The sequence below is a fragment of the Equus asinus genome, chromosome 18 (genome assembly GCF_041296235.1).
Source record: "Equus asinus isolate D_3611 breed Donkey chromosome 18, EquAss-T2T_v2, whole genome shotgun sequence".
Lineage (NCBI taxonomy): Eukaryota > Metazoa > Chordata > Mammalia > Perissodactyla > Equidae > Equus > Equus asinus.
Genome location: NC_091807.1, coordinates 30958767 through 30982485, shown reverse-complemented (window position 1 = coordinate 30982485; position 23719 = coordinate 30958767). Strand labels below are relative to the sequence as shown.

Below are 23719 nucleotides of genomic sequence, written 5' to 3'. Positions count from 1 at the left end.
GTTGGGCTGGAGGAGGTCAACGTGGCTCCAAGAAGATGGATGCTTGCAGAGCTGTCTCGAGGGCTGGGGTCAGAATACCAGGATGCAGTGGCCTAGAGAAACCCTGTGTTTAGAAAGCAAAGAGCTAGAAGACAAACTGGCAAGGGATATTTCACCTGTATGAAATTGAGGCCAGGGGGCTGGCCCCGTGGCCCAGTGGTTAAGTTCCCACCCTCTGCTAAAGGCAGCCCAGTGTTTCGTTGGTTCGAATCCTGGGCGCGGACATGGCACTGCTCATCAGACCATGCTGAGGCAGCATCCCAAATGCCACAACTAGAAGGACCCACAACGAAGAATATACAACTATGTACTGGCGGGCTTTGGGGAGAAAAAGGGGGAAAAAAAAAAAAAAGAAATTTAGGCCAGACAGACAAAAAGGTAGAAGTGAAAGATTCAAGGGATTTGAGACTCCGTGCCTCTCCCACATTCCTCTCTCCCTCGACGCGACTCCTGAGTCACAGGTGATCCGAGAGCCAGCCTAACTCATCCATAAATATGATCGGTCACACTACAAGTTACACCGCTGAGTATGAGGACACTAATCCAGAACTCGCCACCCTGGAGAACATCTCAGGGATGTTCAATATAGTCACTCGGGGAAAAAGACTCACATATTGCGTTTCATGCTACGTTAATGCCAGTAATGGGACTCTGCAAGTGGGTGACCTGGTATACCTAAAAGGGTTACAAGATGTTTGTCATTTGTCCACACCACATCCTACCTACATGAATAGTGATGCCCAACATTAACACACAAAGAAAGCCAACGAAGAAAAGGGAGAACAGAAAGAAATGGGTTGGACTTGTGACCCAGTACTACCCCATTTACACATCTAATACTTTTTTTTCTACTGTAGTAACGTGTCCTTCATAAATACACTGAACAAACTATATTAGTTATAGAAATAGGAAAGCATGAGTTGTATGTCTATTTATAGATTTAATTTAAAACAGTTTCTTAACAACATCAAAAAAATATAAACTTAAAGAATTTTAACCATGTTTTCTGCTGGGAAGTGGTAAACAAGTGCATGCGGGAAGTTAAACTTGGCCTAGAAGATGATCAATTGAAAGTTTCTAACTAAAGGATATTATCTGCTTGTTTCAAAAAATACTTATGTCTGTTGTTCTTGATACAAAATTCTACACTATCTTCAATAAATAAATAATAAAGTGTTTCTTAAAAGTATGAAATGTAAACTTTGTTGCCCTTTCCAACACACACATTTTAAAAATTGCTTGAACGATGAGAGGGCTCTTATGGGAAATTACGACACTACGCATTCGACTCCCAGCAAAGTGGGGATTCTGCTGCTATGTTGACGCTATCATTTATAGAGCGCTTCTACAACCCTAATTAAAATCTAAGAACCTACAGTCAAAGAGAACACCATCTAACACAGGAAAGCTAGACTCCGGTACCAAGAGAACATGCAAAGAACACTTCGTGACCACAGCAAACTGGGATTAGGAGAACATTAACATGCGAGCAAAATACAACCCACAATTTTCCTTACCAAATCAAGTTATTATCTAGTTAACCAGCCTATGTCCTGGCATTTAAGGGGGAAAAAAATCAAAGAACTCAAACCAAACAGCTTGGCATGTGGTCATACCCTCCTGACTCTGGCAACACACACACGTATTTGCATTACTGAGAGGTTGGTTGTGTGTGGTGGACCATGGACAAGAGCCTTAGGGCTTCCTCCTCAGACTTGTGGGGGTTGCATGCTCCTAGGGTTTTTCCCACACCGCCTAATGGATTTCCTTCACATCTTTCCACCCCACTTCCAGATTGTCACTTTTCCTTTTCACACCATAGGGATGCCTTTTTTGGGAATGTACCAAAAACAGCTGCTGAAATTTCCCGTGACAGTCAGGATCCAGCACATTCAAGTGAGAACAGGCTCAAAGCTTGTCACCAGAAACTACTCTTGTCACGAAACATCACAGGACCTCCAAGTCAAAAGAGAATTTCCTAGCTGGGCTGGCAACCAGGACCCAATGATGTCATAAAGCAGCCTTTCAGGTGACCTGCAGTGACCGAATCCAGCAGAGGATAACTTTGCAGATAACAAGTTTCCTTAACCATCTTCCAAGTATGCTGAAAATGAGAATTCCGTCACCTGATAGTAGCCAGTGATGGTTTTCATTGACATCTATCAATAAAAGAGGACACCGGAATGGCTGCAATGACACACCTGCTGGAATCTTCCGTGGACTAACTCTTCGAAGAGCCAGCCCAGTGTCTGGTCAGGAGACCATCTCCCCCAGTGATCAGATCCAGGGCAGCATTTCACATAAGGTCCCTGTGGGGGAATGAGATTCTCAAGCAATGACAGGACCATCATAATTATTTCTAAACACACCAAGGACTAGGCTTCATAGGTCAAGGGGCCCACTTGGGGGCTGGTGGAGGTAAGAAAGATGAGGGTTACATGAGTTCTCCAAAAATACAGACATTGCCTTTATAAATCTATTTTACAATCACTAGACCCACGCCTCAGGCCCAGGGATGGGCCAGACTCCCAACAGAGCCTAGCTGGGGACCATGGGATTTCCAAGACCCTAGAAGCCATGATGAGACCTGCAATGAGGACAAAGGAAAACAGTTTGTTTCATAAAATGGGAAATTGTTTGGGGGGAAGGATTGTCGAGAATTATTCCTAGAAGCTTTGAGGGGCCTGTCTTCACTGTCCAGTTGCCCTGTGGCTGAACACCAAATGGTAGTCTTAGAAAAGCAACACCATTTTCAGACAGCATCTGCTGCCTTGGGCTGGAACTCTGCCACTCATGCCCTGAGCCAGCTCCCTATGGCTCATCAAACAACTGCAGGTCCAAGCGGACCACAATCTCTCCAGTAGGAACTTCGTGCAGCAGGAGGCACTTCGTAACTGGACCCTTGGAACCCTGGTCCTTCTTGATGTCAGCCACTCGGATCTCCGTCCGACCCAAAAAATCTGAAAGGAGAAGAAACAGACACTGCTCAGAGAGAGACTTCCTTCTCTTCAAGGCATGTAGGTGGCACATTGGGAATTCCCCAGTGAATTGTTACACTCTCCCTTCTTCCAAAAGGGAGCTAGGTCAGTTTGCAGGAACCCATGAGCTACAATGACAGACGATAAATTTTAAATGGAGTGAAAAGAAAAGGACACGGTTGTGGGAGGGAGGAGGGTGGACAAAGGAGACTCTAGAAGGAGCTAAAAACAGACCACGACTTTCCCCACACCTGGGGACCTCCAAAGGACTATAAGCAGCCTGGGAGGTGATACAAAACCAGATGTTGTATCAGCCACACAATTTGTAATGTAAGTGAAATGTAAATAAATCATCCAGAAGAGACAACTATTTCTGGGACAAAAATTGGACAGTAATTTCTCCCAGGGGTTGTCACAGGAGCACATTTAGTGATGTCACACCCCTTTCAGAAAAGCGAAGGTGAGTTGAGGCTGGTCCTATAATGCCCCATGTGTGTGCTGGAGAGCAATGTAAAGAGACCTGCTGCAAGGCATATAGTGGTAAAACTGGCAAACATGAATGACAAAGAAAGAATACTAAGGGTAGCAAGGCAGAAGAAAATAATGTACAAAGGAACCCCCATCAGGCTTTCAGCAGATGTCTCTGCAGAAAACTTACAGCCTAGGAAAGAATGGAATGACACATTCACATCTTTGAAAGACAAAAATTTTCAGCCAAGAATACTCTATCCAGCAAAGATATCCTTCAGATATGATGGAGAAATAAAAACTTTCTCAGACAAACAAAAGCTAAGGGAGTTTGTAGCCACACGACACCTCCTACAAGAAATCCTCAAGAAAGCCCTCATACCTGAAAAAAAAAAAAAAGGGAGAAAGGGGTTACAAAGCACAGAGTAAGGAGACAAATAGGTAGACAGAACCAGAATAGGATAGCAAATATTCAAGTATAGCATTAAAGAGAAAGGGAAGGAAAACACAAAAAAACAAAGATAATCTTGTCATTTTAACCACAAGCTCACAACACAAGATGGAATAAGATGTGAGGAAAACACTTAGGAGGGGAAGAGGAAAGGGACTGAATCCGTTTAGACTAAGGAAATAAGAGGCTATGAGAAAATGGACTATGTTATGCACAAGATTCTGAATACAAACCTCATGGTAACCACTAAACAAAAAAGCAGAACAGAGACACAAATAATAAATAAGGAGAAAACAAAGAGACACATCATAAAAAACTACCTAATTCATAGGGTACACCAAAACACATAGGATGAGAAACAAAGGAAATGCAGGAGAACCAGAAAACGAGTGATAAAATGACAGCATTAAGCCCTTATATATCAATAATCACCCTAAACATAAATGGATTGAATTCTCCAATAAAAAGACACAGAGTGGTGAGATGGATTAAAGAACAAGACCCAACAATATGCTGCCTCCAGGAAACACATCTCAGCTCCAATGACAAACACAGGCTCAGAGTGAAGGGATGGAAGATGATACTCCAAGCTAATGGCAAAGAAAAGAAAGTAGATGTTGTAATACTTAAATCAGACAAAGTAGACTTCAAGATAATTCAGGTAAAGCGAGACCAGGAGGGTCAGTATATAATGATCAATGGGACATTCCATCAAGAAGAAATAACATTTATAAATATCTATATACCCAACACAGGAGCACCAAAGTTCATAAAGCAACTATTAACAAATGTAAAGAAGATATTAATAATAACACAATAATAGTAGGGGACCTCAACTCTCCACTCACATCAATGGATAGATCATCCAGGTAAAAAATCAACAAGGAAACATGGGAATTAAATGAAAAGCTAAACCAGTTGGACATAATAGACATATATAGAACACTCCATCCAAAAACAGCAGAATACGTATTCTTCTCAAGTGTGCATGGAACGTTCTCCAGGATGGACCACATGTTGGGAAACAAGGCAAGCCTCAATAAATTTAAGAACATTGAGATAATAACAAGCATCTTTTCCAATCACAATGCTATAAAGTTAGAAATTAATTTCAAGAAAAAAGCTGAGAAAGAGACAAAGATGTGGAGACTAAACAACATACTATTGAACTAGCAATGGGTCACTGAAAAAATTAAAGGAGAAGTCAAAAAATATCTGGAGACAAATGAAAATTATAACATACCATTCCAACTTATATGGGATGCAGCAAAAGCCATATTAAGAGGAAAATTCCTTGCAACACAGGCACGTCTTAACAAACAAGAAAAATCCCAAATAAGCAATCTCAAATTACACCTAACTGAATTAGAAAAAGAAGAACAAACAAAGCCCAAAGTCAGCAGAAGGAGAGAAACAATAAAAATCAGAGCAAAAATTAATGCTATTGAAACCAAAAAGGCACTAGAAAGGATCAATGAAACAAAGAGCTGGTTCTTTGAGAAGATAAATAAAATTGACAAACCCCTAGCCAGGCTTACAAAGAAAAAAAGAGAGGAAGCTCAGATAAAATTAGAAATGAAAGAAGAGAGATAACAATAGACACCACAGAAATACAACAGATTATAAGAGAATACTATGAAAAACTATATGCCAACAAAATGGATAATCTAGAGGAAATGGATAGATTCTTAGACTCTTACAAGCTCCCAAAGCTGAATCAAGAAGAAACGGATAATGTTAATAGACCAATCACAAGGAAAGAGATTGAAACAGTAATCGAAAGCATCCCCAAAAATAAAAGCCCAGGACCAACAGCTTCCCTGGGGAATTCTACCAAACTTTCAGAGAGGATTTAATACTTATCCTTCTCAAGCTATTCCAAAAAATTAGGGAAGATAGAACACTTCCTAACACATTCTATGAGGCCAACATCATTCTGATACCAAAGCCTAACAAGGACAACAGAAAAAAGGAAAACTACAGGCCAATATCACTGATGAATGTAGATGCAAAAATCCTCAACAAAATTTTGGCAACCCAAATTCAGCAATACATCAATCATGATCAAGTGGGATTCATACCAGGGACACAGGGATGGTTCAACATCCGCAAATCAATCAACGTGATACACCACATCAACAAACTGAGGAATAAAAACCACATGATCATCTCAATAGATGCAGAAAAAGCATTTGACAAGATCCAACAGCCATTTATGATCAAAACTCTTAACAAAATGGGGATAGAAGGAAATTACCTCAACATAATAAAGGCCGTATATGACAAACCCACAGCCAACATCATAATCAATGGGCAAAAACTAAACGCCATCTCTCTGAGAACAGGAACAAGACAAGGAGGCCCACTCTCACCACTCTTATTCAACATAGTACTGGAGGTTTTGGCCAGAGCAATTAGGCAAAAGGAAGGAATAAAAGGAATCCAAATAGGGAGTGAAGAAGTGAAACTCTCACTGTTTGCAGGTGACATGATCTTATATGTAGAAAACCCTAAAGAATCAATCATAAAACTATTGGAAATAATTAACAACTACAGTAAAGTTGCAGGGTACAAAATCAGCTTAGAAAAATCAGTTGCTTTTCCATACTCTAATAATGAACTTACAGAAAGAGAACTCAAGAATACAATTCCATTTACAATTGCAACTAAAAGAAGAAAGTACATAGGAATAAATTTAACCAAGGAGGTGAAGGACTTATACAATGAAAACTATAAGACATTATTGAAAGAAACTGATAATGACATAAAGAGATAGAAAGAGATTCCATGCACATGGATTGGAAGAATAAACACAGTTAAAATGTGCATACTACCTAAAGCAATCTACAGATTCAATGCAATCCCAATCAGAATCCCAATGACATTCTTCATGGAACTAGAACAAAGAATCCTGAAATTTATATGGGGCAACCAAAGACCCCGAATTGCTAAAGCAATCCTGAGAAAAAAGAACAAAGCTGGTGGCATCACAATCCCTGACTTCAAAATGTATTACAAAGCCATAGTGATCAAAACGGCATGGTACTGGTACAAAAACAGGCACACAGATCAACAAAGCAGAACTGAAAGCCCAGAAATAAAACCACACGTCTACGGACAGCTAATCTTCGACAAAGGTGCCAAGAACATACAATAGAGAAAAGATAGGGGCCAGCCCCATGGCTGAGTGGTTAAGTTCACACGCTCCGCCTTGGCAGCCCAGGGCTTTGCCAGTTCAGATCCTGGGTGCAGACACGGCACTGCTCATCAGGCCATGCTGAGGTGGCGCCCCACATGCCACAACTAGAAGGACCCACAACTAAAAATACACAACTATGTACCAGAGGGTTTTGGGGAGAAAAAGGAAAATAAAAATCTTAAAAAAGAAAGAAAGAAAGAAAGAAAAGATAGTCTCTTCAATAAATGGTGTTGGGAAAACTGGACAGACACATGCAAAAGAATGAATGTAGACCATTATCTCATGCCATACACAAAAATAAACTCAAAATGGATCAAAGACTTGAAGATAAGTCCTGAAACCATAAAACTCCTGGAAGATAATATAGGCAATACACCCTTTGACATCGAACTTAAAGCATCTTTTCGAATACCATGTCTTCTCAGACAAGGGAAACAAAAGAAAAAAACAAGTGAGAGTTCATTAGACTAAAGAGCTTCTGCAAGGCAAAAGAAACTAGGATCAAAACAAAGAAACAACCCACCAATTGGGAGAAAATATTTGCAAATCATATATCTGACAAGGGGTTAATCTCCATAATATATAAGGAACTCACACAACTGAACAATAAAAAAAACAAATACCCTGATCAAAAAATGGGCAGAGGACATGAACAGACATTTTTCCAAAGAAGATATACAGATGGCCAATAAATGCATGAAAAGGTGTTCAACATCACTAATCATCAGAGAAATGCAAATCAAAACTACACTAAGATACCACCTTACACCTGTTAAAATAGCTATAATCACTAACACTAAAAATAACAAATATTGGAGAGGGTGTGGAGAAAAGGGAACCCTCATACACTGCTGGTGGGAATGCAAACTGGTGCAGCCACTATGGAAAAAAGTATGGAGATTCCTCAAAAAACTAAAAATAGAACTACCATATGACCCAGGTATCCCACTGCTGGGTATCTACCCAAACAACTTGAAACCAACAATCCAAAGTAACATATGCACCTCTATGTTCATTGCAGCACTATCCACAATAGCCAAGACATGGAAGCAACCCAAGCGCCCATCTACTGATGATTGGATAAAGATACGGTGTATATATATACAATGGAATACTACTCAGCCATAAAAAAGACAAAATCATCCCATTTGCAACAACATGGATGGATCTGGAGGGAATTATGCTATGCGAAATAAGCCAGACTGAGAAAGACAAACACCACATGATTTCACTCATATGTGGAATATGAACAAACACACGGACAAAGAAAACAGTTCAGTGGTTACCAGGGGAAGAGTGGTGGGGTGGGCACAGGGGGTGAAGGGGAGCACTTACGTGGTGACAGTCAAGAAACAATGGACAACTGAAATCTCACAGTGATGTAAACTATTATGAACTCAATAAAAGGAAAGAAAAGAAGGCACAAAGAAACTCGGATTCTGGCCGAGGTCACACAGTGACCTGGTCCAGGTCCTGGGTTTGGGATCTGAGTTTCTTTCTTACATGGCTCTTTGTACAGCACTGTAGGACTCTCCACCGAGAAAAACTGCTCAAGTGTGTGCCTGAGCCCCAGATTTCATGGAATTTTAAGTTATTACATGGGGGATGATGAGGGATACAAAAGAACTGTTTTCTAGTTTGTTAGTTCTTGTTACCAATGTACTTCACACAACAGATGTATTTCTTACCAGGTTGATTGTAAATAGAATCCTTTTAAACAAAAAAAAAGAAAACAAACCTAGGGGCCAGCCCCGTGGCCAAGTGGTTAAGTTCACGCACTCCGCTTCAGCGGCCCAGGGTTTCGCCGGTTCGGATCCTGGGCGCAGACATGGCGCCACTCAGTAGGTCACACTGAGGCGGCGTCCTACATGCCACAACTAGAAGGACCCACAACTAAAATGCACAACTATGTACTGGGAGGATTTGGGGAGAAAAATCAGAAAGAAAAAAAAAGAAGATTGGCAACAGTTGTTAGCTCAGGTGCCAATCTTTAAAAAAAAAAAAAAACTAAACTCAAACCTTCACGTATCAGAATAAAAATTGACAGTGAACCACAGGAGTTAAGAGCCCAGATTTGAGAGTCAGACTGTCCTGGCCATGCTGCCATTTAGCCAGCTCCGTGACTGTCTTCGGGCAATGACCAACAGTGGTTAACTCACACGAGATCACCCTATAGAAATACTAACAGAGAAAAGCCACTTGGAGCAACTGAAGCCTTGCACAGATCATGATAGCATTTGACCCTCATTCCTAGCACTTAATCATAGTCCTTCGAATGTAATCAAGTTGAGACTGTAATCTTTAAAACTACTCTCCGACTTTTATTGCGTTGAGGAAGAGAGAGAGAGTTTCCTAGAATCATTGGCCACATCCATTCTTCTCCAGGCTCGAAGCAGAAGCAGAAAGTTGGTTGAACGAATGATGCATCCAACACAATTCCATCCCTTTCGTTAACCAGAAATGTCACCACAGGGCACCTATTGATTCTGCCACACCCGTTGTGGGCTAACGCTCTTCTTGTTCAACTGGCTCGTTGTATCTGTTATCACCATGGCTTTTGGCCAAGGACTAAAGGATTGGGCTGAGGCTTGGGGCACAGCCTTCTCTGCAGCCACCTGCTTTGGGGAAGCATAAGGACCATGGTTTTTGTCTAGGGCACCTGGACCAGTCTAGACCAAGCACGGTTTGGCCATCTTCTCTGAGATGCCCTGGCATCAGTGAAGGCTTCTTTCTAGGGAAGGCTGAGTCTTGTCTTGCACCAACCTCATCTCTCTGGAGGGAAGCCCAAGGAATTCTGGGCACCAACGTCCCAGGTAGAAAACGTTTACCCGTGAAAGCCATGTGACAGGGAAGGAGGAAGGGTGCCGCAGGAGGCCACTCTGTACTCACCATCCGGCGAGAACTGGTCCCTCTCAAACACCGTGATGCAGAGGACCTCCTGCTCCAGATCTCTGATGAAGAACTGGCAGTTGGAATTCCACTTGGGATTCAGAGTGTCCTGGATCGTCTTGGTGATGTGACACTGGGAGCCCATGGTCACCTCACAGTACGGGTTGCTCTTTCCTAGAGTGAACAGAGCCTGCTTGACTCCTGCCCGGTCGCAGGCTCTTCCAGACACAGCATGATGGAGTCACAGCCACAGAGGGCAGCATGTCCCCTCTGCACCCTGCATTTTTACCCACCTCCATTGCCACACTTAATATGTGGCATAAAATGGAGAATCCGGCTGAAAACTTCCACAATTTAGCATCATCCTTAAACTAAGAACACATTATTAGATGAATGGGATTCGAAACTAGGCTTCTCCTGTCTCCTGGCTTTATGTAGCCTTAGATTACATGACATCTACCGTGAAATGGCAACCACTCAGATCTCTCTGAAAAGCAAAATGGTGGAAAGGATCAAAATTTTTTTTTTAATTCTAGGTTTTTAACAAGTGCTAGAAAAACCAATTCTGGAAGGGAAATTTAAGCTTATGGAAACAGCACATTTGATTTAAAGCCGGGTCAGGAGGATGCAGATAAGGCTTCCCCCACTAACACATGCTGCAGGGGGCTTCATGGGGCCTTACCGTGGGACCGACAGGGTTTCAGCTCAATGCCTTCAACCACATTCACCATCAACCTTCCAATACCCGTTGCCCTTTGGGAACGGACTGTGAGGGCAGGAAAAACACAAAATGCTTCACTAAATTTAACATTTGATGCCTTTCCCATTCCTGTTCGCCTCATGATCCCTTTTATTTACCTGCCCCTGTTCCTCCTCTTTTTTGGGGGGGTGGGGGGGAAGATTAACCCTGAGCTAACATCTGCTGCCAATCCTCCTCTTTTTGCTGAGGAAGACTGGCCCAGAGCTCACATCCATGCCCATCTTCCTCCACATTATATGTGGGACGCCTACCACAGCATGGCTTGCCAAACAGTGCCAAGTCCCCACCCAGGATCTGAACTGGCGAACCCCAGGCCGCTGAAGCAAAACGTGCACACTTAACCTCTGTGCCACTGGGCTGGACCCAGTACCTCCTCTCTTAACGCTTGCTTCCTTTCTCCTGGAATTTGCCCTCCATCCCTCATCCTGCACCCCACTCTCCGTCTTCCCCCATCTCAGGCCTCTCTACCTCCAGGCTTATCTTCCAGCAATAAGGATTCTGGGCCCCACCAAATGGCTTTCCACCCCAGCTTTGCAGGAAATGCGGTCCACACTGCCCAGCAATTCATTACCCAGATATGCCTTCTCCCGCTTCTTTTTCTCAGTCTCTATGTAGAGTTCAGAAGCAGCTTTGATCTTCTGCACCCAGGCCGTCCTTGGAAAGAAAAAGACAGAAAAGTGCCAAATAGAACTCAGGAAAAAGACTTTTGGTCTGTTGGAATTCAGTTTCCAGGACCCTGTCTGCTTTGTTCATTTGACTTTAACAACAAAGGCTCGGAAAGAAAGTCTGGCTTTATGTCATGATGCTCATAATCATTCCTGCTGTTAACAAGAAAGGCATGAGTGACATTTTTATGGATGTACCCAAGACCCGCATTGGTGGAAGAGAAGCTATGATAAATGCTGTCCTGGAGGAGATGTCTGCATGCAACCTCTCTTCCTCCCTTATTAAAAAGCATCACGTAGTTGCCGACCCAATAAGGCCAGAAGCATCCCTCTTACTAACCCATCCAAGGGAAGAGCAAAAACCATTTCCCAGATAAGGAAATGACCAAGCACGCACTGGGGGAACATGTTGGCGTGACGTTTTCTCCTTCATCTTTTGGAGAGCTATATGCGCGACAACTTTGGCTAATTTTCTTGTTTGGTACAAATGCTCCTTGGAATGTCGTTGGCCGCACGTCAAGTTCACTCTTCAGAAAATGATCTATTTCATTTGGCTCCAGGGACGAGTCTTGAAGACACGATTGAAGCAAGATACCCACAGTGCTAGGGTCCAGAATGTCTGTCCAAGTGAGCCCACTGAGGAGGGGGACGGGTGTGGGTGGTCCTTTCATCCCCAAAGCACTTTCCTACTGGTTTCTGCCACCCAAGAAACCTTGGGAAACCTGGGGCACTCCATTTATCTCAAAGAATGCTGAAACTTTCTCCCCCAAAAAATTCTCAAGCAAAATTGTTGCAATTCATTTTATTTTGAAAAATTCATGCCGTGTGCCAAACTTTTGCGGGGCTCTAAAAAAAGGTATAAAGATCTCCCCATCAGCCCCTCCAGCCAGCTTATAGCATTGCAAATTGAGAAATGTTGGGACCTGCTGATTCACTAAATGTCCGCCGTGTGTCCTGCACCTGTTGGCACCCGGGTGCCCAGTGCTGGTCTTACCTTTCGTTTATGCTTTCTGCTCGGAGAGTGTAGACTCGGTCAATGTGGGAAATGTGGAAGATGGGCTCATCTCCAGAAGGGTCAGTGGGTAATTTTACTAGAACCTCATTTAGGAAAATAGGCTGAAAAGTAACGCACAGGCATTATCAAACCAGACTGGGTGTCTGTGTGTTCCAGTAAACTGTGAGTATGTGTGTGCTTATGTGCACAGGTTGCAGTAAGCTGAATTGAGTGTGTGTGTATGTGTGCATTTCCAGTAAACTAGACTAAGGAGGTGTGTGTCTGTGTGCATGTGTTCCAGTAAACTAGACTGACGGTGCGGGGGTGTGTGTGTGCATGCTTGTGTTTCAGTGCATGTTTGTGTGTGTTCCAATAACCTATACAGCAATAATGATTTTGTGTTAATATCAACTTTCACATATCGCAAATTATAAATATGGATGACTCCCTCCATTTTGCAGGTATTTTTTAAGTCCTTCAGATTAAGAACTAACCGGCCTGTTTTTCCCATGGCATATCCTAATCAGCAACAGTCTTCATCAACTTTCCCTCCAAGCAGTTCCCTCCAAATATTTTCATACAAAGTCACTAGTGACAATCTACATAACCACATTGTTCTTTTTCCCAAAATAAAGCTAACCATTGCTTCAGAGACAGTTCTCCTCTAAGAACACCCTAACACAGACAAATTTAGAAAAACAATATCCTGTGACACGAAGACACACAAACACAGCCGTGCTTGTAGGAGCAGACCAAATAAACAGCTTCGGGAAATTCTCTACATGCTGACTATGTAGATTGGCCTTTGCTGGAAAAGGTGAGGGGCACAGATGTTTCAAACTATCTTGAGAAGTTTGGAGGGGGATCCAGGAAGGTCTGGAAGGCGGGCACTTGAGCCTTAGTCTAGAACTTTCCCACGTCTCCCTCATCTGAACCCCAGACTGTGAGCCCCAGCAGGGCAGGGCATGCCTTCGTCACATCTGGGGGACCCACAGCAGCCATTTGGCCGCTGATAGATGTCTCATCAATCAAATCGAGCATTATTCCTTTTCTGATACTTCTGGAACTGCAGTGGGACCAGACCATCCTCCACTTCAGTTACCCTAAATCCCGGCTCAGCCCCTTCACCTTCTCCTCTATGCCACAGCCCAAAACTCTGCTAACACTCTGGCTCCTTTTGGAGAATTTCTCCTCGCCTTAACATCACCCCTGCTCTTGCAATCTAGAATCACTTACTGTTTTGTACATTTTATACTGCAGGTTAGACTTGGGGCTGAAGACCTTGTCGGTGCCAGAGGAGCCCAAGGGCTTGATGATCTGGGTCAGCAGGAGGAAGTCGTTGAAGAGGAAGCCATACAGCTCCTTGTTGCTCTTGGCCTTGTAGAGCTTCCCACTGTGCAGAAACTTGCGTGGCCCCAAGCAGTTGGTCACGGAATTGAACACTAGTTGCTGAGAAAGGAAAACAAGAACCAAAGAAGACACGGTGAAGTGAGGCCAATTTTTGATCTTGGTTATGATTCTTAACGCTTTTTCCCTATGGGGTTGCTAGTGTCTTAGAGTGATTGGTGCTCTTCTCCCCTTTATTTATTAGGTAAATTGGGCAGTAGGAAGAAAATATTCCACTCAACTATCTCAGTGAGTCTGTGCTGTGTGCAGTGTGGTCCACTGGGGGTGGTGTGAACCAGCTCCAGTGATGGCCTCGCACAGGCTCACCCAGTCCTCTCTGCCTCTGGAAAGCAACAGTGACTCTCTGTGTGCAGTTCCACTGGACAAATGCTACTTTCCAAGGTGCAGCTGGAGGCCAGACCCCCAGCACATGGGTGATTGCAAAGCTCAGTGGTGCTGAGTGACGCTTCAAAGCCAAGCAGCACAGACACTGTTAGTGCAGTAAAATCTCACCCAACTCACTGATCCTGAAAATGTGAAGAGGACAGCTCTCTTCCTGCCACTTCCCAAACCTTGGTGACTGCTCTGAGTGCTGAAATGTGGCTCTACCATCCCCCCTTGGCTCTATCATCTTGTGCTCTATCATCTCCCAGTGGGTTCTATCATCTCATGCTCTATCATCCCCTGGCCTCTATCATCTCATGCTCTATCATCCCCCTGGGCTCTATCATCTCACGTGAGCAGATTCTAAAGGGACAGAGGGAGACTGAGGCAGCAGTGATCCTACTACATCCCCCTTTTTTGACAGCGTGGGGAGAGACTGAGGAAGGGGAAGGCCACAGCTGTGCTCAGGCAGGGATATGATCCAGGCAGGCATCGGACACTCAGGGTCCCCACCTGCCCACACTTGAGCCGCAGGGGTATGCGTCATCCAGCAGCCCTCAAGGCAGAGGCTCTCTCCGGAGCTACAAACCCTACAGACCTCCCTTAAGGAGCGTGTTTGTGAAGAGGTGACGGGGTTCACAACACCCCAAGAGATGCTGGTGGCCACCCGTCTCCCTCCAATGTGGGAGAATCAGCAGTGCTTCTGAGATTGGAACCTCTGGGCATCAGGGAAGAGTGGGCACTCCACTCTGCTCTTGAGTGCAAGGAGCGAGGAAGGCCTCTAACCTCCCACCAAGCCTCTGAGGGAGTCCAAAAGACAGAAGGTGATGCACCAGCAGGAGCCTTCAAAGGATATTCTTCACCCCTTTGCACTCTGAACAGGAGCCTGGAGATCAGTCAAGCTCTTTTGCTCGCCAAGAGAGGGCTCAAGACACTTGGTGACAATGAATCCAAAGAAAGCAACTTGGATGACATAAAGGTGATGTGGTTTATTCATAGTCGAAGGTTAAGGCCTCCAACTGACCAGGCTAACACTGAATTTATATGAACTGGGAACAGTCTTTACACTTCTCTATCTTACATGTGACAAGAATGCCACAGAGAGCATTTATCTCGAACTTAATCACTGGTGTGTGTCCAGATCTGGGCCAGAAACAGAAACCAACGTGCCCCCTTTCCATGACTGTGAAGACCGTACAGACAAAATGAAAGCTGGTATACAACAGCAAGGAAAGACCCATCAATAAAGGACACGGTCTATTTCAAAGAGAGTATATAAGCCACAAAAAGCACAGGATGAGAGTTTATTTTATTCTTAATGTTTTAGGATGAAGAGCCAGGCCTCACTGAGTCTGCCAGCAGCCGCGAGACTCAGGGAAGGGCCCCTTCCACAGTGCGTGTTGCGACCTCAGCACGTCTGCCTGGCAGATTCAGGAGCTGTGTGGGTTCATCATCTTCAGGGTCAAGCTAATGCTCCTCTGAATGATACAGGCCTTCCCCGCCCTGGCTTCTACCTGCCTTAAATCTTTATCGCCTATTGCCCTATACCCCTCACCCTTGCCCTGCTCAGGCTGTGCCCTCCGCCGAAAAGCTCTCCCCTTGGATTCTTTCTTGGAGAGAGATCTTCATCCTTCAACACCCAGCCAAGTGTCACCTTCTCCAACACTTCCCTGAATCCCTCCACGACCATTCCTTCCCTCCCATCGCATGTTCCCACAGCACTTGGCAGCTGGTTCCTCCTCATCGCTCCTCACATTTTGTTGTGAATTTTGGTTTAACCTCTCCACCTCATCCAGGACCGTAGGCTCCTTGAGAGGAGGAGGAGGGGGGTCACATCATCTTGATTTTCATGTGCTCAGTGTTTAGTACTAAGCACTGGCACGTGGGCAGGTCCTCGATAAATGTTTATTGAATGAACAAGTGAGTGAATGAATGAATGAGTGAATAAGCCAACCAACCAATGAATGCCCTTGGGTTGCATATAACTCAGAATTCTGGCGGGGACTTCCTCAGGGGGCGACTGCCTTTGGATCTTGTAAGAAGGGAGAAGCCACAGGAAAAGTGGATGAGGGAGACGCATTCTGCCTGGGCGTTTTGGTAAACCCTAGTGGATGGTGTGTTTGTGTGTGTGTGTGTACGTGTGTGCACAGAGGGAAAGAGCGAGAGAGAGAAAACAGGCAGGAAGACTGAATGAGACGAAAGGAAAGATAAGCGACAAGAAGAGAATGGTGGACTAGAGATCTGACTCATCCAATGAAAATTTTAAAAGCTGAGTAAAATATAAAAATGTACTTTTAAAATGCAAGCAAGGTAGTAAAAATAAAAACAAAGGGAAAAAATTTGCAGAGGCCTAAAAACAGAATGAAAATGTGAACCCCAGGAGATAAACAACCCCAAAACTGGCTTTAGCCCTAAGAGTCTCTCTTGAATCTGGTGACCTTGAACTTCCATTTTAATGGCTATCTGGGATGCAGGAGACAAGAGATGCGTCCAAGGCCTACATGAAGTGAAGGATCTAAAAGGAGATTAAAAAAGCTGGACCCCAGAGGGAGAATGACAAGTAAACTCAAGCACAGAAGGGAGGAGAAAGGAAACTTGCTTGTTTTCAGTCTTGGTGTAAGTGGAGGGGAAAAAAATGCCCCTAAGAATTTGTAACCACAAATCAGCTCTCAAACAGGTTCACAATCATAATTCACACAACTAGTGTGACCCCAAAACCCCCCCAAATTTAATTTAGGGTGAACCTGGTAGCAATCCTCCCAGGAGGAATGGAACTTCAGACCTCAAAGATCCCACAGATAAAGTTTCAAGGAACATTGAGCTCACAGTCAAAAACCACAATACGTGCAGTGAAACAGGCATGTGTGGGGAGAGCTGGCAGAGGCAACAGACAAAAGAGTGGCATCCGTAACTTCAGAAACTGAAATTATCAGATTTGAAATATACAGGAATGTGTTTAAAATGTGTTAGGAAACAAATGAGAAGCACGGTCCTTGGTGCCAGGAGCCACACACAAGAAAGAAGCCCAGATTTGACGACATACATAGAACTGCTGGAGCTGGAAAGAAAAATTGAAATAAAAAACTCCGTGGATGGATTCAATAGCAGATTAGAAGCTGCTGAAGAGAGAATTAGCACGCGGTGGGCTGGAGAGGGACACACTTCATGATCTTTCTCATCCTCCTTGAAGCTGGCTGCCGAGGCTCAGCAGGGGGAGGCGCGGGTCCCTCCCCTGGGGCAGCTACCTCAGACAGGCCTTCACACTGCACGTGGGCTTGGATCCACTCCAGCCGGTCGGAGTTCTCCTTCTCCCGCACTCCTTCGTTCACCTGGGAACACAGCTCTTCCGCCTTCTCCAGGGCATGCTTCAGGTGGCTGTGGTCAGGGTGGTTTTCAGGAGTGTTTTCCAGGATCTGCAGAGAAGAACAGAAGACAACGACCTTAGGCAGTGCAGGTGGGCCCGGGGTTCACTGTCCTGGAGGGCCAGGCTCAGCGGAGGTAGGGCACAGCACAGACATTTCCTGAACCGTGCCCACACAAGCAGCTGCAGCTCCGAGCACCCACTGCAACAATGACATGGAGCGTGACAGCCACCCCTTGTTGGCAGGGTCCCCTTGGGGAGCAGAGGATGCCACATTATTTTCACTTGGGGTATGAGGAGGGCAGCGGCTGCAGCGAGGACAATAAGGCACCCCATGTGGATTTCTCCCTAAAGAATGGCTCTCTCCTGGGTCTGTGCACTGCTGCAGGTGTCTGTGCACCTTTGGAACTGCATGCAAACAGGTGAATCTGAGCAAATGTGTGTTTTTCTAGGTAGAGCATTCCAAGCCAGCGGTTAGAGCACCAGTTCTGGAGCAAGACCTCCTGGGTTAAAAATCCCTGCTCTGCCATTGATCAGCCATGATAGTGGCTGTCACATATATATTCTGAGCCTCACTTTCCTCGTATGAAAAATGGAGCTTCTGATAGCACCTCCTTAGAGGTTGTTTGGAGGACTCAATGACTTGATACAATGAAGCAGTTTGCAAAGTATCTCTCCCTTAGCAGGTGCTCAATAAATGATAGCAATTACCATCAGATTCTCAAAGGACCTTGAGGGCACTGAAAGCAGACCTTATGAAGAAAGACCCTAAGAACAAAGGAAGGCCCTAAGCCCCTTTTGGAATGTGCCAGAAGCATGTTGAGGGTGTACCTGCCCAGGCCTTGTCCACATACAAACAACTCAAATGAGCCTTACCCTGAATAAATATCTCATTTCAAAGGTATACTTTGGTTTAAAGTCCTAGGTAGGCACCCGAATTGAGAAAAATACACATTCTGCTTCCTTTGTGCCTGTCAATCATCTCCAAGTAACAACCCCAACCTCTGGACCAATCCTGGATGTACTTTTAAATTCCTTTGAAAAATCCTGATGCCTCAACCCCAACCATATCAGAACCCCTGGGGGTGGGACTCAAGCATAGGAATTTTCTAGAGCTCTCCAGGGGATTCCAACATGCAGCCAAGTCTGAGGACCACGCCTCCAGACTGAAAGCCTACACAGCTGAATTGTGTGAACTCATTGGTTTGGTTTGGTTTCAAAATAAAAACAGGTTTGTTGACTTGTCTAATTGTAAAAGTAATGTTGTTCAATGTAAAAAATCTAGAAAACTCTGAAAGTTATAAAGAACGTAAAAATCACCCATAATCTCCCCATCTGGAGATCATTTCTGAATACATATTTGTTAATCTACTCTGCCTAGATAAGTATATACACAATACACACATATACATCTAGATACATGGATATATATATATGCATAATTTTTAAAAATAGAAATTGGATCATGTTACCACCCTACCCTGTCCCACATTGTACTCTGCTTTTCTCCCCACTTCATAGCAGTTACGGCATATCCTGTGATGTCCATTTCATATGGATCTATGCTATCATTTTTAAGGATCCTATGATATGTCATTGTAAGGATGAACTGCTTTGCTCTTAAACAGTTTCCTTTCCATAAAACTTCAGGTTGTTTCCAATTTTTCAATATTTGTCTTATTATTGCTTTAGAATAAATTCCTGGTGGCCAGCCCAGTGGTGTAGTGGTTAAGTTCGGAGTGTTCCACTTTGGCAGCCCAGGTTCAGGGGTTCAGATCCTGTGTGTGGATCTACACCACTCATTAGCCATGCTGTGGTGGTGCCCCACATATAAAGTGGAGAAAGATTGGCACAGATGTTAGCTCAGGGCTAATCTTCCTCAGCAAAAAAAAAAAAAAAGAATAAAAGAATAAATTCTAGAGGTGGAAGTGCTGAGCCAAAGGGAAGTTTGATCTATACACTGCCTTCCAAAAAGCTGAACCAGTTTATCTTCCACTGGCATCCTCGCCAACACTGGGGACCTACAATCTTTTTAATATATGCCTATCTGGCAAGCCAAAATCAAGATATTTTCCTGTTTTGTTATGCATTTCTTTTATTACCAGTGAATTTAAACTTTTTGTACATTTAGTATGTAAGTGTACTAAATGATAAAACTAATATTTATACACTGCTTAGTATGAACCAAACACTTCACATACATTAACTCAGTTAACTTTCACAACACTATTCGGTAAAGTACTATTAGTGTTCTTATTGTACAGATAAGGAAACTGAGGCCCAGAGAGGTTAAGCAACTTGCCCAAGGGGACACAGCAGTGGTACCAAGATTCAAACCCAGGCAGCCTGGCTCCTGACTATGTGCTCTTTACTGCTACTCTACACTCCTCTCAGAAATGTCTAGTTATATATTTTACCTATTTTTCTATTAAGATATTTCTTTTTTTTAGTTGTAAGAATGCTTTAGCTAAATAGATAGAGAGATAGATAGAGATATCCATGTATATTTCAGTGCCTAAGTATCTAGTCAAAAATATGGTTACCCAGTTTATATCTGTCACGTCTTTCAATGTTGTTCATTACATTTTGTTACATAGAAATTTTTAAGAAAAATGTACAAATAATATATTGACACATTCTTGATATGCAAGATTCAAATAATGCAGAAGTATATAGAGCAAGTGTGAAAATTCCCTTCACTGTCCCACCCCAGGGGTAACCATGCCAACAGACCAGAGGGCATCCTTCAGTTCTCCTTAGATCCTCTACACAGAGTTCTCCCTCTGTTGTCTAAAATGGACCGCACTGTAGGATTGCTCATGAAGCATTTTTTGTTTTTTTTTCTAACTCCTAGCATTTTCTGGCTGTCTTTCCATGCTAATACATAGAAGTCTCTGTCTATCTTTTAAAATATTTTCATAGTACAGACCTACCACAATTTCTTTAACTACTCTCCATAATGAACACCTAAGTTGTTCCCAGAATAAAGGATTTCTTTTTAAGTTGCTACAACTCTAAATCCTTTCAGGCCCTGTCTTTGGTATCATGCTAAGAATTTCTCCACCTCAGTACTATAAAAAAAAATTTAGTCTTAGTACTTTTATGGTTTTCCATGTGTATTTTATAACTGGCCACACTTCAAAACTCTCTTCTTAGAGTGGCTAGTTTTCAGCTCATTCTCTTGGGTTCTCTAATGGGCAGCAATCGTGTTTCTGCAAATAATGATAATTAGTTTTTTTCTTTTTATTATTTATGCTTCTCAGTTCTTTTCTTGTTTTTCCCCCCATTGGCTAGATCTAGAACATCTATTTTAAAAGTTTGTTTCTAACTTTAATTTGCAATTAAATATTGGGGGAAGTACAGAAAAGTGTTGAGCTAGTTAAATAGTAACCATCGAGTTGGAAGAGAGGAAACAGCAGGTTGAAAGCTTATTTCAAAACTAATTCTTTCACCCAGCCAGGGTGGCCACAGTGTATTCTGTGGGGTCAAGCTGGGGTTGAACTTAGGACGTGGCTTACATGAGAGAGAGATGTGTTACTTACAGGGGGATTGAGCAAATAAGTAACCTTACTGAGGATAATGAGAGCCAAGTTTCTCACGGAGAAGGGAGATACAAACATAGAAAGAGGGAAGGCTAGAATAAATTCTATGGTATTAGATTAGAAAAGGGGGTATCCGTGTGAACTCATGGATCTTAATGTACATTATAATATACAGTAGACGGATTGCTCTGGAAATAAATACATGTATGTACACTTGTGTATACATAAATATGTGTGTATAAATATACATACATAAATTTCCCAACTGTGCCACTGAGAGACCCAAAAGGGCATAACACCCCAGTAGCAATGAGCACACCAGTGCCCAGATCTGGGTTTCTAAATTCACCATTAAATGGAACCAGCTCTAAAACCTCTCTCGGGAAGCTATCCTCCCTGTGGTTACATAGTCACAGGCGCAGAGGATGTCTACGTCTGTCCACTCATTTTACAGCTGGGGTCACTGAAACCTTAATTTTTCTCTTGTCTTTTGGCGTTGGCTTTCTTGAAGTCACAGGAGAACAACAGCCGTTTAATATCAACAAAGAGTGTCTCACAATGGCCTTCTGAAGGTGGGTGCTGGGAATTCTATTTCTCTCTCTCTTCCTTGTTTGGAAAATCAAGGTATAGAGGCATTCTGCCTCTCTTAGGAAAAGAATCAAGATCTGAGCTCTCATTTTCCAACTCATAAGGTCGCACCACTGAAGGACGTATATTATTAGCTCTTTTCACGGTATACAGCTTTTCTTTCTGAGTTACCAAGCACATGCCTCCAACATCCTGTTTTCTCAACAACGTGATTTCTCACAACAGATACCAGGTGTGTTGGCGGGGGAACTTGCCCGGGACCCTGGAGCCCAGAAATGCCGAGAAAGCATTCCTCTGCTTGAAAAGGCAAGACAAGTACTTACATTTTTAATGATCAGTGGGTATCTTGTTACCCGTTGCATGGGCTTCAGTATAAAGCTAGACAGTGGCATCCCTTTACAGCGAGGGTCCATTGCCAATCTCTGAAATAAGAGATTTTTTTAAAGGTACTTAAGAAATCTGCAAAATCCAGTCAGTGACATCAACGCTGTTGTTAATTTAGGACTCTCCACCCATCATATCGTCTCGTTTATCTGGATCACAGCTGAGGAGCCTGGAGTTGGAAGGGCCTGACTAGTCACCCCTGGTGTGGGACGGGTCACTTCCCAGATGGAGAGCAGGTGACACGCAGGTGTGACTCAGCCACCAGGGTTAAGCCCTGCTCTTCAGATCCCGCAGACTCTCCATGGGACCCATGTCTCCTTGCTTACGGAGATGCGATTCCAGCTTTACAGGGAATATTTCTTCCGGATATCTGCCAAAACTGTATAACATTCCCAGGAACAAGGATGATCACAAGACTAGAGGGTCAGAATAAAGATCCCCCGGAAGTCCCAGGGATGCTGGAAGGGCTGAATCTCATTGTTTCGGCTGGAGCCTGCAGATGCCATGGGAGCCCCAGGCAGGGAAGGTCCGTGGAGCTGACGCAGGAGGGGTCAGCACTCCAACCTCAGGGCCTGGGGGTCACATCCAGCCTGGGCTCCCAGCCTCTTGCTTCCCACCGCTTTTGTCAGCTCAACTGGAGGACAGAGTCCTTCCTCCCCTGAAAGGTGATCCCGTCCACAGGCCACAGGGCTTATACGGAGACGGCCCTCAAAGGCTCTGGTCACGGCTAATGCCTTAGAAATGGGCAGCTGCCACAACCTGGGCCCCAAGCAGCAGGAACTGCTGGCCCCGGAACCTGCTCCAGCCATGGACATCGTTATTCCAGGAACACTTCGCCCACCCTCGGCCTACTTCTTAGCACCGTTTCTCCCCTTAGAAGGAAGTTAGGATGCCCCATTCATTGGCAGGCAAATCAAAGCATTTCGTGTTGAGAAGAACCAGGAGGAAAAAGAAAGATCAGGCACAAGTGATGCTCTGGCCAAAAGAGACCCTGCTTTCACCTCACAATGACGATTCCACAAACACGACAATGGAGCAGGAGGGCACGGCCTGCCCCCCAAATGCATGAGGCACAAAGGTAAGCCTGTCGTTATTATTACTATTATTTTGCTGTCTATTCATTGAAATGTAGCTGTTTAGCGGAAGTTATTTTATTCTCTTCCTATCTTTTTCCTCTGGGAGAGGTGGGGGCTGATGGTGTAGGGTGGCATGGCCAGCAGGGACCCCACCTGGTCAAGGTCATGGCCCAGGTCAGCAGGCCCAGGGCCTGGGGCCTCCCACAGCATGGGGCCCACTTCCCCAAATGTCCCCTGCTGGACACACGGCTCTCCAGACCCTTGTTACCCCCTGAAGCAGAGATCCTGGCATCCCACATTGACTCCTATGGGCGGCCTAGAGCTTGAGGCAATGGGGAAAGGAACAAAGGGTCCTTCAGGAATCCTGGCCATTCCCTCTGCAGGGGAAGGGCAGACACCAGCAAAGATCTGAGGGTGCTCGGATTAAACAGGATAGGAAACCTGAGACCCGCCAGCCCTCCTGGGCTTAACAAATAAGATGGAAAATTTAAACCTGTATTCAAATAACACCGGTAACACCTGGACAACAGATCAAAGCTTCCAGTCCAGGCTGGC

At 44.1% G+C, this 23719-nt stretch overlaps 1 protein-coding gene across 8 annotated transcripts in view; it reads right to left on the bottom strand.

The window, feature by feature from the left end:
- Positions 1-961: 961 nt before the first annotated feature.
- The window catches only part of ITSN1 (intersectin 1), a 204291-nt gene continuing 181533 nt past the window's right edge, over positions 962-23719 (bottom strand). For 6 of the 8 annotated variants that reach the window (XM_070488809.1, XM_070488815.1, XM_070488811.1 and 3 more), the window contains 8 exons: positions 22028-22126; positions 17459-17626; positions 13680-13892; positions 12444-12565; positions 11356-11438; positions 10707-10790; positions 10025-10198; positions 962-2999 (listed from right to left, as the gene is read on the bottom strand). In XM_070488809.1, the coding sequence (XP_070344910.1) occupies positions 2851-2999; positions 10025-10198; positions 10707-10790; positions 11356-11438; positions 12444-12565; positions 13680-13892; positions 17459-17626; positions 22028-22126 (1092 nt within the window). In that variant the 3' untranslated portion in view covers positions 962-2850. Of the gene's footprint in view, positions 3000-10024; positions 10199-10375; positions 10396-10706; positions 10791-11355; positions 11439-12443; positions 12566-13679; positions 13893-17458; positions 17627-22027; positions 22127-23719 lie in introns of those variants that run through there. The other 2 variants (XM_070488816.1, XR_011495392.1) reach the window with 2 other exon arrangements.